This window comes from Nanorana parkeri, unplaced genomic scaffold (genome assembly GCF_000935625.1).
Source record: "Nanorana parkeri isolate BGI_ZX_2015 unplaced genomic scaffold, ASM93562v1 scaffold2124, whole genome shotgun sequence".
Classification (NCBI taxonomy): Eukaryota; Metazoa; Chordata; class Amphibia; order Anura; family Dicroglossidae; genus Nanorana; species Nanorana parkeri.
Window position 1 is genome coordinate 154,989 of NW_017308392.1, and position 18,594 is coordinate 173,582.

The 18,594-nt window shown below is 43.2% G+C and overlaps 1 protein-coding gene across 4 annotated transcripts in view; it reads right to left on the reverse strand.

Annotated features, from left to right (window-relative positions):
- The window catches only part of MED15 (mediator complex subunit 15), a 28,219-nt gene extending 10,114 nt beyond the window's left edge, over window positions 1-18,105 (reverse strand). For 2 of the 4 annotated variants that reach the window (XM_018572761.1, XM_018572760.1), the window contains exons 1-8: window positions 17,981-18,105; window positions 11,753-11,840; window positions 10,668-10,719; window positions 6,567-6,596; window positions 5,925-6,137; window positions 4,256-4,599; window positions 2,908-3,225; window positions 1,158-1,559 (exon numbers count right to left, since the gene is read on the reverse strand). In XM_018572761.1, the coding sequence (XP_018428263.1) occupies window positions 1,158-1,559; window positions 2,908-3,225; window positions 4,256-4,599; window positions 5,925-6,137; window positions 6,567-6,596; window positions 10,668-10,719; window positions 11,753-11,840; window positions 17,981-18,048 (1,515 nt within the window). In that variant the 5' untranslated portion in view covers window positions 18,049-18,105. The remainder of the gene's footprint in view (window positions 1-1,157; window positions 1,560-2,907; window positions 3,226-4,255; window positions 4,600-5,924; window positions 6,138-6,566; window positions 6,597-10,667; window positions 10,720-11,752; window positions 11,841-17,980) is intronic. The other 2 variants (XM_018572763.1, XM_018572762.1) reach the window with 2 other exon arrangements.
- Between the last annotated feature and the right edge of the window lie 489 nt (window positions 18,106-18,594).

An 18,594-nucleotide genomic window follows, 5' to 3' on the forward strand; every position in this document is an offset into this window, starting at 1 on the left:
GAAGTGATGTCAGGCTTGATATCCGATGGCTGATGTGCAAAGTCCTAAATATCTTGCCTTGGCATTGCCAAGGCCCGTGCCTGATTTAAAAGAAAAAAAAAAAGTTTTACATGTACAATGAGTGGATGAAACCAAAGCAAGACAATGACCTGATGGGAATGTGGGGGATTTTGAGAACGGTCACAAGGAAAAAGACACCGTCACCTATTCTGCTATAGGTGTGCAGTCCACTACCAGCTGACAGACAAGTCTAAACTCCAAATAAGTGTAGTTGAAAAATGATTCATGAAGCTGTGAAACCCTGTTATTGTATCAAGAGCAGCCTATTCAACAAACTGAAAGTCCACCATCCGTCCATTTATGAAAGTACTTGTGCAGTTTCCAAGCGGGTAGTTTATAAGCCCTACCTCCATTGCCATTCATTATGATTTGCGCTATCCACAATGTTCACAACTGTAGAGGGCTCCTCTTCAACCAACAGGCATATTATTGCACCCAAAACCAGCAATGAAGGAGAATTGCAAGTTAAATGGAACAGAATGTGAAATATTTGAAATGCTCTGCAAATAGATTTGTGTTTAAAAAAAGAATGTAAATCACAATAGGAAGTGGAAAATTACAGCTTTCCCAACAATCGTATAGGAAAACTACGTTTAAGACGCAGAAAAAGAGGCAGGGCTTGTTCAAAAAATAATACATTTTCAATGAAAATAGGCATGGTTGGGCAGATTAGGCATTATAGCATACCTAAAATATTCTAATTTTGGATAGGGATCGGGTATGGAACCCTGACAGGCTTTATTGCCGTCTGTGACACTTTGGGAAGATGTACCTTCACATTTGGACCTGAGAAACAGGAAGTGAGAGATCTCTCCAAAGAAAGGAAAATTGCGCGACTGGAAAACATGTCCCCACTGGAACATTTGTCCTTTATTCCTGTTTCAGCGACAACTTAATTTGGGATTTTCTATCACTTTCACTGCCAGTGACAAAGGCCATTGGCCATTTCATACTTCATCCAAAACGGAAGAAAAATGGCTTTATTGAGTGATGGAGGGGTCAACTTTACTATATAAAACCTGCAATGCTGCTTCAAGTGGCTTTAATTTGCGACTAAAATAAACTCCATGCAAAAACACCACAATGGTTTCACTTACCTGGCCTCCTGCTGCTGCCGCCATATGAGCCTGGGCAGCTTGTTGCTGAGCGGCTTGTTGCTGAGCGGCTTGTTGCTGAGCGGCTTGTTGCTGAGCAGCCTGCTGCTGAGCAGCCTGCTGCTGAGCGGCTTGCTGGTGAGCGGCTTGCTGGTGAGCGGCTTGTTGCTGAGCGGCTTGCTGGTGAGCGGCTTGCTGGTGAGCGGCTTGCTGGTGAGCGGCTTGCTGGTGAGCGGCTTGCTGGTGAGCGGCTTGCTGGTGAGCGGCCTGCTGCACCTGCTGTTGAGCTGCTTGCTGTGCCGCCTGCTGTTGCTGAGCTTGCTTTTCTGCCTGCATCTGTGCTTGCGCTTGCTGTTGGGCTTGTTGAACCTGTGCTTGTTGATGCACTTGCCGAGCTTGCGCCTGCTGAAGAGGTAAATAGAGATGACACCTGCCAAGCTTTTATACACGGACAAGAGAAAAAGGTTCCTTTTCTGAAACTGTCCTCCATCCTTCTGCACCAGCATTCCAAATACACATGCTCAGAAGAGTACGCTTTACTTTACTGCACAAGACCAGCAGAGTTTGAGTGTTGAGTGTTGTTTCACTTTGACAGACTCCTCTGTCAAAGTGAAAATAGATCCCTGTGAGGGCAGGTTCAAACCATTTTCCGGACCAGATCTGGAATGCAGTGCATTGTGTTTTACCGCATTTTTGCCACCTTCTGGAGCTGTTTTTTATAGCTTAAAATGGGCTTTTAGGTGCGTTCCAGTTCATTTGCATGCGTTTCAGTGCATTCTAGACCAGACAAAGTGAGACATGCAGTATTTCTCTGGTCTGGAACAGACTGTGCTGGTGTGAAGAGGCGAGGAATAGTATAGTATATGTCAGATTCACTGCTTTATAAATATGCCCCTTAAATGTTTCTTTTGAATATATAACTGGATTAAATGTTATTTCTTTATTTTCACTAGCACAGAGCTGATCTTTAAAATGGCAGTGGCAAACATACGTTTTTAGATATTCAAGTGAGAAAGAGCATGCCAACAACATTAAAATAAATGCAAGGTGTGTAATCATATTTGTATAGTTATTCCTTTTGCAAACAGTTTATAAGTCACCCCCTTAGTCTGTTTGAAGTTTTAATGACCTGAAACACCCACAGATGCTGCCGACAAAGACCATGTGACGTGTGCTGCCTAGGCTTTAGAATACAGAACAGATTTTGTTGCAGAAAGATGTACATTTCCACTTTAAATATTTTGGTGATAACAAATGCTAAACTAAATTGGAAATTTTAAAGGGTAAGCGCACTTACTCTTAGGCCTGGTTCACACTGATCATTTTGTAGCGTTTTTTCTGCCCTAAAAAAATTATGCCCCCCAAAAAAGCCTATTCATTTCTATGACCCTGTTCACATCTAAACGTTTTGTCACAATAAGGAAAATGCCTGTTGCTGGGAAAAGTACATGAGCTTTTTCTTTGGCATATTACACCTCGTTTTGGTCCCATAGACTTACAACATCAGCAGCCCTTCAAAGCAACATTCTCACCTTTCCCCACCCTGCTGAGATTTTCACTGAGCGGCACAACAAATATCTTGGCGGAGCTGGTACAGGCAAGTGTTTTGCTTTCAATGGTTGCTGAAGTTATATAGGTGTTGGGGCCTATTTAGATTAAATGCACTAAATGCCCACGTTCAAGAAGCATTAAATAAATATACATATTTCAAAACAGGTTTTTCAAATAGTTTGCAGCCTTTGCAGGAAATTACCTGAAGTAACTTTAACTGTTGTTGCTGCTGCGGTGTGAGAGTTACCGACATAACTTGGGAAGGAATCTGTCCAGAGAGTGTCTGTCCTGGTTGCACCAAAGACTGGGCTTGGGATTGGGAGGAAAGCAACTGCTGTTGATTCTGTGCCACCTGCTGTTGCTGCAACTGGAGCTGCATCACTTGCTGTGGCTGCTGTTGCTGCAGTTGTTGCTGCTGTTGCTGCAGTTGTTGTTGCTGTTGCATGACTTGTTGAACTGGCTGCTGCTGCATTTGCTGCATATGAGGAAATCTCAGTGGAGTCTGCTGCTGTTGCAGCTGCTAAAGAAAGAAAACAACTGGTTAAAAATAAGGAGATTTGACAAGATCACTTTGAATATATTTGACTTACAAATGAGAAGCATTAACACTTTAATGCTTAAATAATGGTAGAACTGATCATCTTGTAACCATAAAAAATTCAGAATATTAAAAAGGATAAAATTAAACTCCGGAGAAAGAAAAATACTTGCTTCCAAAGGGGGCTCCCCCCGCACTACAAGGGTTAAATGCTCACTTATGTCTAGGCTACCAGTTAAAAAAAAAAAGGGGGTTGTCTAATCCCTTGCTCCTGCAGCCTCCCTTCACAATATGCAACCAGGTGCCATAGCCCCTAGTCTAAGGCGCTCCAGGAGTCGCAGGCAAATAGGCGTCATCAAGTACAATGTAGGGCGTGTGGGGTGTGTGTGTGTGGAGGGTTCTTTTAATTCAAGCAGACTGCTTATAACCAAAAACCCATGGTATGTGAATATGCCCACCACAGGCATGTGAAAACTTAGGATTCCAATGACATACCCACTTTAAGCCCCTAAAAACAATGGAGCCTATTTCTGAATGTGGATGTACCTCATACACACTACAGAACATCACTGGAAATACTCCACACCATTATAGATTAGAGGACACTGCATGAAACATCACGCATTTGCAGATAGGAGGGGAGCCCTGTCACATGACCTCAAACAAGTACTCCCAAGCACACAGTTTCTTCCACTCATTCATTAAAAATAATGCGAGTTCACTTAAGTCCAAAAGCAAGCACAACGCAAAGCACATTCATCAAGCACATAGCAGTACTTTATAAATATGCTGAAAATAAACAGTAAAAAAGAAAATAGACACACTGTGGAAACAATTTTTTCAAACAAGAATGCAATCAAGCATTTTATCATTATCAAAGATCTAAGGGTAATAAAAAAATAAATAAAAAAAAAAAAAGAAGAGGCCTCGACAACAAGGAAGTAATAATAGTAGAATGAAGTTGCATTTCATTGCAGCTCAAGCACAGTTAAAGTTACAGTCACATAATTACCTGCTGCTGACTCTGTTGTTGCTGCATCTGTAGCTTCAATATGTGTTGCTGCTGGGCTGCAGCTTGAAGCTGCTGTGCCTGTTGCTGCTGTTGTGCTTGTTGTTGTTGCTGCTGCTGCTGCTGCTGCTGCTGTTGAGCCGCAGCTACGGCTGCCATTTGAAACTGTTGCTGCTGCTGTGGCTGCATAACATTTTGTTGAGAGACTTGAAACTGCTGCTGCTGTTGTTGTTGCTGCTGCTGCTGCTGCTGCTGCTGATGGTGTTGTTGTAAGGCTGCCTGTTGCTGCTGAAACTGCTGCTGCTGCTGTTGTTGTTGCTGGGCCATTTGCTGGAGTTGCAGTTGGGCTAAGAAACAGAGTAAGAAAATTTAAGACATCAACCTACTCCATAGTACACGCACAACTATATGAAGTATTGATATGGTAACATCTGCTGGCTGGTGGCTATGGGTGACTACACTTTGCTTTCTACCTTATAAAATAAGGATCAAACTGCTTTATTCTACCAAATGCACTATGCCTTAAGATGGCCATACATTATGTGAAAATCTTTGAACGAACACAGCGGGCAGCCAATGAGCTGCTGGCTCTGTTTGGGTATTCTGACAGCAGCACGGAGGCCACTGTCAGAATACAATGGAAACAGCGGGGATACCTCAATCAACGCTCTTATCTGTTACTTTTTTCGTTCAGCGTGCGGTTTGAATAAAAAAAAAATACAAGGTGTATGGTCAGCTTTAGTAACACATTAGTGCCTGTATCGGCACTTAACTCCTGTTTGTGATTAAAAAAAAAAAAAAAGACTGCTGCGCACTTCCAAAAAGGAGATTTAAAAAAGGCACCCTAGACAAAAATGAGCATTAAACTCTTGCAGTACGGGGGAGCCCCAAAGGCAACATTTCCTGGAATTCCACTTTAAAGTTTGTTTGTTTTTTTACTTCAGAAATCAAATTTGAGAAAACCCCACTATTATGCATTCTTATTCACACAGCATACCTAAAATATATTATAGGGTAGATAATGATAGAGAACACTCCCAAAAGTATAAAATGAATATAACATTTTATCTTCGTAACACTAATTCTGCTCTTGATAGTATGTGTGTTGCTCTGGCTTTTAATAAGAAGTTCTCATTTCAGCCTATCTGCCGAATCTCAGAAAACCAGGGACGATCACTGCTGCACGCCTCTTGAAAAATCTAGTTGTTTGGCTGTCCAGATGATCTTATGGTTCCAATACAATGACACAGAGTACACAAGCTACAAGTAAAGTTCTGATGAAGTGTAGACAAAAAGGTTCAAAGTGTATATAAAGGTGATACATTTTCCGTTTTAGAAAAAAGAGTCGAGAGCAGTTAAAACCCCGATCAGGTTATTTTTTGCTGCCTGTGTCCCACTCCAGAGATTTCTCTTTACTTCACACAACATGAAATAAGAGGAAATCGCTCCAAAGTAAAACTTAATTCCCATCTTCGAGAGAGGACTCGTCACAAAAACTGTCTCCTATTGCTGTGGCGAAACGCTAAAATTTAGGGTCACCTGAACAAGGAGAGAGGGTGAATCTCCCCAGCAGAGACACAGACAGCAATACAGACCTGACAAAGAGTCTAACCTTCCCTGTTTGCCTTTACATACACTTACCTCCCAATTTTATAACTCCTCAGTTACTTACTAGGCTGGTTTCCGGCTGATACACCTGCCAATCCATGTGGTGGCATACCCGATGCACCTGGCTGTGGCTGACCAGGGAGGCTCATTTGTTGTGCCATTTGTGCCATTCCACCAATGGCTGCCATCTGTGCCCCAGGAGGACGGACACCCATGGGTATTCCCTGTGCACTAACAGGAGCTGCACCAGTCAGAGTCTGTAAAGCATTCATTGGGTCTTTAGGAAAGTATAAAAAAAAAAAAGAAAAAAAATGTCAGAGAATGCCAATGTATACAATCTGAAAATGAAAAGATATTAATTCCACCCATCTAGCAAAAAGTTCTCCGACATCAAGAAACGTATACTGGAGTCTACATCTTGCTCTAGATCATGTTTACTGACAGTGGAGATTTACAAGAAAGGCTAAAACTGCTGCTGCATCATGAAAGCTGAGCTTTTCATTCCTGGTTCAGCCATGTTCACCGATGACACATTGGGGATCTTTATCTTAAATCTCTGCATATATGGATGACACTAAGAGGTACTGAAACACCATTACTGAAAGTTTCATTTCAAAAGCATGACTTTTTCTAAAACCACAGTGCGGTTCTGTAACCATGTGAAATTCAGGGAAAGCCTTTAGACAAAAGGTTTAAGAAGTCTTACCACTTACTGATGCTTGGGATTTCTTGTTATCTGTAAAAAGGAAAGTACAAACTCTCAGCACACACTCTGATTTCTTCTGAAAAGTTAACGCTGAACTCAGGGCACACAAAATTTCATCTAAGTATATTCTTCTAAGGCTGCAACTAACGACTATTTTCACAATCAATTAGTTGGCCGAGGCCTGAAAATTCTGCTCCAGGATGTGCATTGTGGTGCCATTGATTTCAAAGGCATCCCAAACAAGCCTCCTGCCCACAGTGTGCTCACCTGCACTGGAACGCGTGGTGCGAGTGCAAGAAATGTGCATGCAGTTTTATTCTGAAGTAAACTTTCCAACACTGAATTTGTGTATTTCATTTTGGGGAAAAAATAGGATTTTGTACTCACCGTAAAATCCTTTTCTCTCCGTTCATTGAAGGACACAGGCAACAGATCGTAGATCCTGAATGGTAGGGTAATATCGCCACCTGCAGGAGAAGGACGCTAGGCACAAAACTAAAGACCAATTACAGCATGGGGGGGAGAGGGAGAGAGGAAGACACAGGACGCTGCAGCTGTGAAACAGTGCAGCATGCAGCTTACCTCAGATCCAGGTCCTCAGGCCATCCACCGGAGACCCCACATACATACCACCAGGGAAGACAGGAACCATCGCCAGGATCCAGGAGGAGCAGGGTACCGGCAGGAGAACGCCCCCGACCGAAGCCGCGGCGCCGCCAGCCTGCGGGGAGAGCCGCGACCGGTGGGCCGGAGCCCCCGGTCAGGAGCCCCCCCCTGGGACGAATCCCATAGGCGTCGGGGAGGACCACCCGTCGCAGCCGACCCACCGTAGCAGAGTCTGCATGCGCTCGTCGGTCACCCAGGGGAGACTACAAGGATCTACAGTCATCCAGCCTGTCGCCCTGGGGACACTTGCTAGAAGAAAAATCAAATCAAACGGAAGAAAGGAAAAAAATTCTCCAGAGAAAATTTTTTAGCTCCTTACTCCTGACGCTAGGCAAAAAACTGGAGACTTGTCAGCAGGTGGGGGGTTTGGCCACCGGCAGGGGCCGCCCCTAGGCTGTAATTGGTCTTTAGTTTTGTGCCTAGCGTCCTTCTCCTGCAGGTGGCGATATTACCCTACCATTCAGGATCTACGATCTGTTGCCTGTGTCCTTCAATGAACGGGAGAGAAATATTTATTATAAAATCCCGGTCATCAGTTTAGCTGGGTTTAGCCATGAAAAGCGGCACGAGACTTATTGCTCTCACTCTGACGCATGCAGCAATACCCGACATATGTAGCGCAATTGCAGTTTCTCTACCTAACTTGTGTTTCCGTTAGTATGTGAGCGTTCGCTGGGTTGGGAGACTTTACATTTTTTATTTCATTTTGTTTAACTTTATTTTCTACTTTGGTTTTTTTGACCTCATTGCTATCACATGGGGGGGCTCACAAGCCCCCTAAATGATTGCACATTGGAGGGGACAGGTTCTCTTTAAGGTGACATGACGTTGACAAGGATTCTCATTATCGATTAGTTGTTGCAGCCCTATATTCTTCAATAAGCAAAAATATATAAATCTACTATGTGTGCACCACACCGATACTTGTTCTTGAAGGGACATGTGAATTTTTTTCTAAAACAATACAGACTAAAGATTTTAGGGCAGTTTCATTATAATTATGAAGAACTGTAACTCAATCCATTATTATTCAGCAATGGAGAATGGCAACCAGCAATGGATTGCGGAGATTTATAGTCCTCTACAGCCGGTTGGCATTCTCTATTGCTGTATAATAGAGGACTCTCAGCAATAGAGGACTACATATCCCATCAATCCATGATCATACAGCAATTATACAGGGCGACATAGGTAGGTGCCGGGCTTTACAGGTGGGATCCGGTCACTCACGGCTCCCTGCAGGGATTCCCCCCCCCCTCCCCTGTCCGATCCTCTAGCGCTGACTGGCGAAACGGATGGGGGCGGGCAGTTGGCTCTGCCTCTGGATAGGCAGAGCCAGCTGTCAATCCCGCAGCTGGGTGGATCCAGACATTCGGCTGCGGCGTTCCAGTATACCACGAGCTGCAGCTCGCGGTATACTGAGCGTTGGGTCACGTGAGAACGCTAGTTTGTGTTCTCCTGTGACCCTCAGGAGAACTATGGGGAAAAAACCCTGAGCCCATAGTTCTCCTTTAAGGAAATGTTCGTTACTGATTATAACCAATCTGATCCCTCATTTCATTTTCAGACCTTAACTGCATTTATGACCGATGAAAGCAGACCGATAGCTATTTGCAACAAGAAATTCTTCCTACAGCACATATTTCATACACCAGCCCCTTATAAAGTAGATTCTATGATCAACTTCTGCAGTAACTGGCCTCAAGCGAAGTTATACAGGAAGTCTGACTAATCTTTGAAGTCAAAGCTGCTTTTTTTGTTTAGAATAAATGGCAATGTGCAGATAAAGGGACAGACTGAGAGACAATACATTAACATACAATGTACCACCCATGCCTTGAGATCCCTTTTTTTGGGCAGGCAGTCCCGCACATCTAGTTTGCAACTGGTAATGAACTCCACAGCCCCCTCCTTAGCATTGTACAATACATTAGCAGAAAGCTAAGATTTTTCAGCAAGTAAAAAAGTATTCTTTACATATTTTTTTGAAGTTATATGTGATTGGGAACATGTAACGGATACACTGTCGGGCCAGAAAAAAGTCACCACCTGGATTTCGGGCAGTGTTATGATCTGGGGTTGCTTCAGTTGGGTCAGGTCTAGGTTCAGCAACGTTATGTCCCCCAAAAAGCTGCGTACCTGAATATACTCAATGATCAGGTTTTTCCATCAATGGGTTTTTTCTTCCCTGATGACACGGGCATATTCCAAGATGGCAATGCCAGGATTCATCGGGCTCAAATTGTGAAAGAGTGCAGGGAGTTCAGGGAGCATGAGACATCATTTTCTCTCATGGATTGGCCACCACAGAGTCCAGACCTTAACCCAATTTAGAATCTTTAGGATGTGCTGGAGAAGACTTTATGCAGCGGTCTGACTCTCCCATCATCACTACAAGTTCTTGCTGAAAAAAATTAATGCAACTCTGGACGAAAATAAATGTTGTGACATTGCATACGCTTATTGAAACCATGCCACAGAAATGCATGCCGTAATCAAAGCTAAAGGCGGTCCAATGAAATATTAGAGTGCCTAACTTTTTTGGCTGGGCAGTGTATAATGCAGCTCTTATCCCAATTCGCCTGCAAACGTGAAAACACTTGGAACACCTTCCCACCAGTGTAATGCATATATGAGTCATGGGGATTAACGCTGGTTGTACAAATATATAGGTCAGTTGGTCTGCTGTTCTGTGCCGAGAGCATGCTCACAGCATAGTGACCAAGCTCTCACCTGACAGCTCCTGATCACTGTTTACAATGAGAAGGTGGTGGCACAGGCTCTGGATCATGTGACCACCGCAACAGTCAATCACAATGATCACATGATGAGGAAGCTCTCCTCTGCCTTCCAACATTCCTTAAAGAGCAAAACAAAACCAAAAACAAAGTCAGATTTAAAAATGAATAAGAAAGATATTACCATAACTTGCTTTTAATGAGGCTATATGATTACAGCAAAGCTACACATACACCTTACAATTATCTGCAGATTTTCTATGGTCAGATGGAAAAAGTGCTACAGATTTCTCCATCTACACTAAGGTGTGTGAATGGAGGAATCTCCCGCTGGGTCTAGCTTTAGTATATTGCTAGTCAGCCCCGCTGGATCTGAAAATACCTGAACAGTGCCTGCATCCAATCAGATTGTTCAGGTATTTTGAGAGCCAGTGGGGACGACTAGCAAGATACTGAAGCTTGGCCCAGCGGGAGATTCCTCCATCAACACAGTTTAGCGTAGATGGGAGGAATCTGACGCACGTTTTCCATCTGACCATAGAAAATCTGCAGATAAACTATAGGTGTATGGCCAGCTTTATTCCTCTTTTGCATTCAGCCAGTGGCTTATTTCCAACAGCTAGCCTAAAGAGATTTTTAAGATAAGAGACAAAATCACTTGGTTTACACTGCTAGCAAATCATCTTTTGTAACTTACGGATATCCCGAAAGTGAATAATAAGTCTTGCAACCAAAGACAAATACTCTTCCTGGAATAAAAACAAACACTGAGGTAAACACATGCTGTAAGATACATATGCAGAAAACATGATCGATCCAAAAGGGCTGATCCATTAAAACTAGGGAAAAGAAAATGCACACAAGTTCAGAACTGTTGCCTATAGCAACCAATCAACCGATTTACTAGGAGTGATGTGGACAACAACCTTCTTTGTGCAAATATTCTTTTTTAATTGTTTTTTTATTTAGAACATTTAGAAGAAAAAAAAAAATTAACATTAACTAAAAATTTAAAATTAACTAACATGGACATTTCCAATTGCATGGACAGAAGCATGAAACATATAAAATAGGCATTCTTAATGAAGTATAAAAAGAAGGATAGGGGAACACTAAGGTGCAAAAACGATAAACATGTAGGATGCAAGTCCTCGTAATCAAGAGAAAGGCATACATGACACATAATGCACATTACAGTATAACAAGAGCAAGTAATGGGTATTATGGGTAGCATGGGCAACTAATATACAAGGAGTAGATCTGTTGGGCACTGAAAATAACACATATGCACCAGACGACCCGAAGGGGGCATAAAAAGGGGAAAAGGAGTCAAAGAGTTGGACAGGCAGAAAAGGAACACACACATAATAAATATTCTCTTCCTCCGTGTTAATCAGCCCCTAAACAAAGTAAGGCCCCTCTGAGATCAGTGCATGCAGTGCAGGAGTACACACTGCCATGTTCGTCAGCATCACAAACAAGTGAATGAGATGAACTGCTAGTAGCTACTTTTGGTTGCGGTTTCAGTGGTTAAAAAGGTCAAAACAACCAGTAATAGTAATGTACTAACAAAGAAAAATTCCCTACAGGAAATCCCCAAGTCTCTGCATATACAGCAGTATTTCAAAGAATACTGGAGGGGGACTTTCACTGTGATTAATACACAATAAAGTATGATGTATACACAAGATATGTACTAGGTAGGTGTGGTGTTGGCAGCATCATTAGGTAGGCACAGGTAAGTATCATTGAGCAACACTGAGATGGATATGATATACTTACTCGTGTTTTAGCCTTCAGAAACACATGACTCTCCATCTCCTTACTAGACTTTGTGTGAGCAACCCCTGCTTTGCGCATGGCCTCATCACTGGAAAAACAAAGTTTTCAGAACGTTAGTAATCTCCCAAAGTCCTAATGTACATGAACAAAAAACACCTCCATATAGAAAGAAATAAAAGATGACACAGTTCCTGAATGTGTGGGGGTTTATGAAGGAATGGGGAAATTGTGAGAGGTATTATTTTTGCCTAAGGAAGGGGATCCTGCGTGACCCCGAAACGTTTGTTGCAATACTTGGTATGCTGTACGTCAATAAATAGATGTTTGTTGTTTTTCACCCGGGAGTGCCTCTGCTTTTGCTTATATTTGTGATGGTTGCCACCCTTCGACTACCGTAGCACCCGCCTCTTGAAAAGGGATCGTGCAGTCAGGAGTAGTGATGGGCTCGGGCGCGTTCACAGCTCCACGTGCCGAGCCCGCCAGGAAGCAGACAGCACGAAGCGCCAATCACAGGTACTGAGACATGTTCCCGGTCCACAGCTGCAGAGATCGGGATATGTCTCAGTGCCTGTGATTGGCGCTGCACGCTGTCAGCTTCCTGGCGGGCTCGGCATGTGGAGCTGCTAAACACGCCCGAGCCCATCACTAGTCAGGAGTGCGATGGGACTATGGACTTTCTAGGTATTACAAAAAAACACCCATAAACACAAACAGTGCAGCTACAATCATTTGTGAAAAATGACAACCGGTGCTGGCCCAAATGACACTTTGCTTTTTTGTGCTGAGATAAGTAGGCATCCACTTAAATGCAAATCAGGGGGCAGCAGGTTTACATCAGGCGGCACATGGAGGGTTCTCTGTGTGGTTCTGCAGTGCTTCAATGTTAACCCTTTCGTTGCCAGAGCCGTTTCTGCTATTTATTTGCACACATTTGAATACAAATTTTAAGCCTGAAAATTACTTAAACCCCCCCCCTCAAACACGAAATTTCAGTAAAAATGCAGTTACGTTAATTTTAGCACCCAAAAACATGATATTATACCCATTTTTATCAAATATAAAAGCTAAGATTGTGCCATGTAAATAGATACTCAGCATGCCAAGCTTAAAAATTGTGTACACCTGTGAAGCAGTGAAAAAAATAGTGGGGGGAAATAGTGGGGGGAAAGACGCCCAAGAAAACTTTATCGAAGTGCACAGGCCGAGAATTTTTTCACACAATGTTTATAAACAATGTTCAAATAGCAGTTAGAGAGATAAAAAGTAACATTGTTAATTTTGTATGTACTCTCATTCACTTGTAGACCAGAGGGATGAGCTTCAATCTGCATGAGACCCAAGTTAAAGCAACCTGACCAGTTTAAAAAAAAATTAAATGTATTGCTATTTAACCCCTCCCTTATTAACCCTTTGTTTACTCTGACTGCCCTAATGTATGCCTTTTCCCCCCCTTTTACTTTATTATTTTACTGCTGTTGTTTTCTTCTTCTAACCATTAATATTTAGACTTTTTGCTGTTTTTATTCATGTTTGTTGATTTGTTTTAGAGTTGCATAAAAAAAAAAAAAGGCTCAAAATGAAAGAAAAAAAAACTACATGCACTGGTTCTTACAACAGCATAGCCGGAATATCAAAGCTATCTGGCATTACTACAACTAAGGCTTTCAGCATCCCTGGCAGCTGTCTGGACTAGAGCTGCAGCTAACGATTATTTTCAAAATCGATTAGTTAGCCGATTATTAGGTTCGATTAATCGGATAAACAATAAAATAAAACATAGTATATCCAGAATTAGAGATAACTTTAAAGTAGGGCTGGTACTGATTAACATTTTTGTGTTCGATTAATCAAATTTTTTTTAATCGAATGAAGTAATAAAATGAACTAGGATCACACTAATCCAGCACATTATTAATCTCACATGCCCCACTCAATATGGCCGCCGCTTGAGTGACAGTTGATATAAAATGATATTTTTTCAAGCATAAGGCTTAACAATTTGACTGTAGCATGAAAAAAATCCAAGACTTTGTTGCAATGTTCCCACATTTAATGAGCTGTGCTAATCCATGTCTGAGTATTTCTCTTTTTTTAATTTATTTCTATTAATTAACAAGGAATAATATCCAACAAAGTAAAACATTATTTTTGGCTGCAATGTCATACCCAGAACATTGTTCCTAAGCATTAGCTGGGGAATTATTATTTAACGCTAACAAAACATATAGAAACTGCAACTCTTATTGCCGACAAATTTGCTGTTGTAAGACTGAGTAATGAAACTACTAAAAATCAACAGAAATGGTATTGTATTTTTAATAAGCACACATTTTAAATTTTTATTATATAAAAATGTAAACGCAAGTATTTTTTTCTGTTTTTTTTTAAATATTATTAGATACTGTTTCATATACAAGTTTATAAACGTTCCCTCCCCTGGTCAACTCTATGTGATAGAATGTACTTAGTAATCCATATTCAAGCGAAGTAGTGCTTTGCTCATTTTGGTTTACTTGATCTAAATTACTATGTCCATCACTATACAACCATAAAAATACTATATATAAATAGCGCAATTCACAACAATACGATAGTACTGTCGTACTATCGTACTATCGTACATCACCCTTTAGCTGTCAGTCCTTTAGGCGTGTCCTGTTAAAGATCACAGAAACACAGAACGGAGTCCAGGAGGAGAAGGTGAGCTGACGAGGAGGGGGGAGGAGGGGGAATCACTAGCAGATTGGAGGAGTGAGAGGAGCTCCACAACCCCATGCTGGACAGGGGGGGGGGAATCGGGGGTTGGCACAGGAGCCAAACATAGCGGAGAGAGCTGCCATCAGGGGGGTATGGTCGACTCATATGAGGGGCCCGGGCCCCCTACATGCATATCGGCCATACAAGGGGCAGCATGGGCCCCAGCAGCATCAGACCGGCGGCAGAGGAGGCTGGGCCACTGGTGCGCTCTGTGGAGTCTCAGGGGGGGTGTCGCTAATTCCTGAGTCCAGCCAGCGCGTCACTAATCCCTGAGTCCAGCCAGCACGTCGCTAATCCCCAAAGGCCTTGTTCGCACCGAAAGCGTTCCAGTGCGGTAGCTGCTGGAACGCACCGCGATCGTTGAGAAATTTCCACCCGCATTTTGGGGCGAAAGGGGGCGTGGCGGTGCATTGAAGTCAATGGCACCGCTTCCACGCCCCCCTGCCCTCAGTGCGATGGGACGCGTGGCAAAACTTTGCCAGCGTTCCGTTCCACTGCAAGTGCAAAAAAAGGGCTTGCTCTATTTTTTGCATTCGATTGCTCTTCTGTGTTTTGCCCCGCCCCTCAATTGCACCTCCATGTTCAGCCCCACCCCTGTATTGGGGGCGGGGCCTTCGGGTTCACATGATTGGGCTGCTCTGTCTAAAATGCCTGGGCCTATTTTTTGTCCCAGTCTGGTCAGGTACTTGACAGCTGAAGATAGCAGAGAGGTAGCAGAGTGAGTCACCTCTCTGCTATTTGTTTTGACAGCTCCATAGACTGGCCCGATGTTTATGAAGCTGTGCGATACATCTCAGGCAGAATGTTACAATGTATCTCTGTGCCTGAAATGTATCACTTCTGTATCACAATCAGAAACCTTAAGGCTGGGTTCACACCTGGGCGTACCATAGGTGCATTTTATGCGCATTTTTTAGTTCAGTGAAACGCGCGTTCGACGCTCGTTTTTATACCTCCCTGTCGGTAGGATTTTTTTTTCACCTTTCAAACTTCACGCCGGTGCCGCCCCCCTGCGACGCGGACGCTCGCAAGGGATGGAACCCAGAGGACACAGCGGGGATCGCGGGCAGGGTAAGACCTACGCTGTATTCCCGTGTGGTTTGGGGTTACCGCTTTGTTAACCCCGAGCCACACTCGGGAATACCAATGGATATGCGCTGAAATACGCCCCAAAGAAGCTCCTGTACTATTTCAGGCTTAGGGCTTTTTTCAGCGCATCAAAACGTGCTGAAATACGCCCAGGTGGGAACCATGCCCATAGGAGTTAATAGGATTTCACTGCTTGAACCCAGCCCAAGTCTCCGTTCACACTGAGCGGTTCATCGCACGAATTTCCACTCCAAAATCGCGCATATTTCCGCGCGATATCGCTCTATGTAGTTAGTCCAATGCATTTCAATGGAGCTGTTCACATCTTACAGCTCAATGTCGCCTGTAGCTCGTCGCTTGTACATGACCCTTTTTTGTGCGGATGTCGCGCGATTTTGCCCTTGATTGCTTACAGCCCAATATGAAAAGACGTGCGACGTAGCGCAATATCGCGCATATGACAATCGCGCCGGAAAACTTGCGATTATCCATGTCGCTCAGTGTGAATGGGGACTTAGTGAGATCTGATTCTGACATGCTGTCAGGATCAGTCTCTAAGGTTATTATTAGCTGTACCTAAGTTTGGAGCAGCCTAATAGTCAAAAATGTAAAAAGTTACTGTATCAAGCAGTCTAAACTGACAAAAAAAATAAAGTGTAAAAAAATTAAGAAAATAAAAATGATATATAAATATATTTTTTCATACTATAATTATAAAACATTTCTAAAAAAAATAATAATAATCAAAACTTGTGAAAAACATTTTTTGTTTACGCTTTTGGCTCATTTTTTAATCGAACTAAGTGAGGCGTTAGGTACACATGTTTGATATAATTATGTAGTCCTATCTGTCCTCTAAAAAACAATATATAATACGTGTAGGTTCATTTAGTAAGAAATATTACTGCCGTGGAAGAACGTTAAAAAAAATTTAAAAAGTGTGTCAGTCATTTATGAACAGAAACTGAAAGCAAGCTCAGTCATGAAGGGGTTAAAGATATATCATAATCTAAACAAGTAGCAAATCGAATAGGTGATCTACAAGCTTCAAAAAGTAAACAAAATCTTCCTTCACCTTCCCTGACCGAGCAAAATCCTTCTTGATGCGTCTCACACACTGCAGATCACAGGGGGAGGGGGGGGGTCGGAGGGGGGTTCAGCAGCAAAGACAGTGCTGTCAATACAGAAAGCAGTGGGCAGGACTGGGTGTGGCCAGCAGCTGATTGACAAGCCTTAGGGCTAGTGAACCTGCAGTGATAATGATAACCACATCCAGTTCATCACCTTCTCCTCCACTGTAGTGTAAGCAGACACGGCCAACGTAAAAAGTGACAACTCTGCTCTCAATTCAGGAGCAGTGCAGCAGCGTTGTCCCCCTTACAATTAGGTGACTTTACTGGTACACTAAACTGATTATTGAGGGACTTTATAGGGACATCAGAGAGACCTGGAAGTGCAGCTACCCTTACAGGGATTGCATGGACAGAAAACACTGTACGCAGCCATGCGCATGTAAACGCCGGGACTTTACATGCGCATGGCCGTAAGTTCCCGAAAGCGGGAGTTTAATGTTGGGGAACTTGCGGCGGTGCATTTGTAAGCGCCGATACGTGTGCCCTCATACAGCGTTTTCTGTTCATACAATCATATCGGCTGAAATACACAGCAACTGGGGCTTCCGGGCGTTGCACATAAAAGCCTATACAATTGTATTTGCGTCTGTGTACATGAACCCATAATGACGTTCTGCATGGTTTTCACACAAAATGATCATTCTCCTTTAAAGTGCAACTGAAGCCGAAACTTTTTTTATTTTATTTTTTAGGTTTTACTGCGTGTGTCCCCATTAGGGAAGATTCAACCTTAACTTGTCAAAAGTGAAAGACTGTCTCAAATTTTGGGTTGTCACCAGAATAGAGGGTAAATCTTCCAAAGGGGACACCAGTTTTGGTGACTTTGCTGACCCCCAGGGATTTCCCTCTAAATCAGAGGGATTTAATCTCACTTCCTGTTGTGGCTGTTAGGAAGTGAAGGAAAATCTTCCCAAGGGGACACAGGACAAAAGAAAAAGCTGACAGGGTTATAAGGCTCCCTTACTCTAATACTATAACAATGTTTTGTCTTTAGTTCTACATTAGGGTGAGCACTGATTTACATTGTGATAAATACTTTATTACTGGAAACACACAGCCCATCCTAGGCATCAAAGCTACTGTACCCATGGCGGGTCATTTAGAAAAGAAAACCAAGAATGCGGCCATAGAATTATATCACTTCCTTCTACAAGGCATTGGTGCTCCAGGCACGGCCTGTTCCGTATTGGAGTACAGCACATTCGCTCAGAAAGCAGCCTGTATACACAGGAGTGTCGCCATCACTTACATCTGACTGACTAGCTTCTGCCTGAATCCTGCACTCCGCCAGTCACTGTCCGGCCCGTTCACGTCCATTGTAGCTGGCAAGCCTCTATAGTTCCCGCACAAGAGCACCGCAACCCGGCCGGAAGTGACGCAATACACGCTGCGACCTTCCCAAGCTCCCCGGCAGAGGACACACCCCCTTCCCGTTGATTGGTGGATAGCTGTGCATTGGAAGCGCCTGCTACAGAGTCAGATTCCAAAGACTAAACAGCAGCTGACTCTTCCAGGTACAGGGACTCCAACCTGTGTAGTACAAACTGCTAGGTAAGCAGTGCTGGCAGGCCTGTCTGTGTTCCGCTTCATCCCTTCTGGTTGTCGCCGTGTTTACGGAAGTGACGTTCCAGTTCAGGTGCTGGGGGGCACCAGGACTACAGCAGGTATCGTCACCGGTCAATAGGAGGCGTGAGTCACGTGATAGGCGACAGCTCAGGTAGACAGTACTGTGCGGGTCATGTGGCCGTATTCCTATGGCAATGACAACATTTGATTCTCTTCCTAAACTGTGTTATGTGGGGGGTCACTGTCATTATGTGCTCAGTGTGCTGGTGACATCTTCTATCCAGGAATGATTTGTAA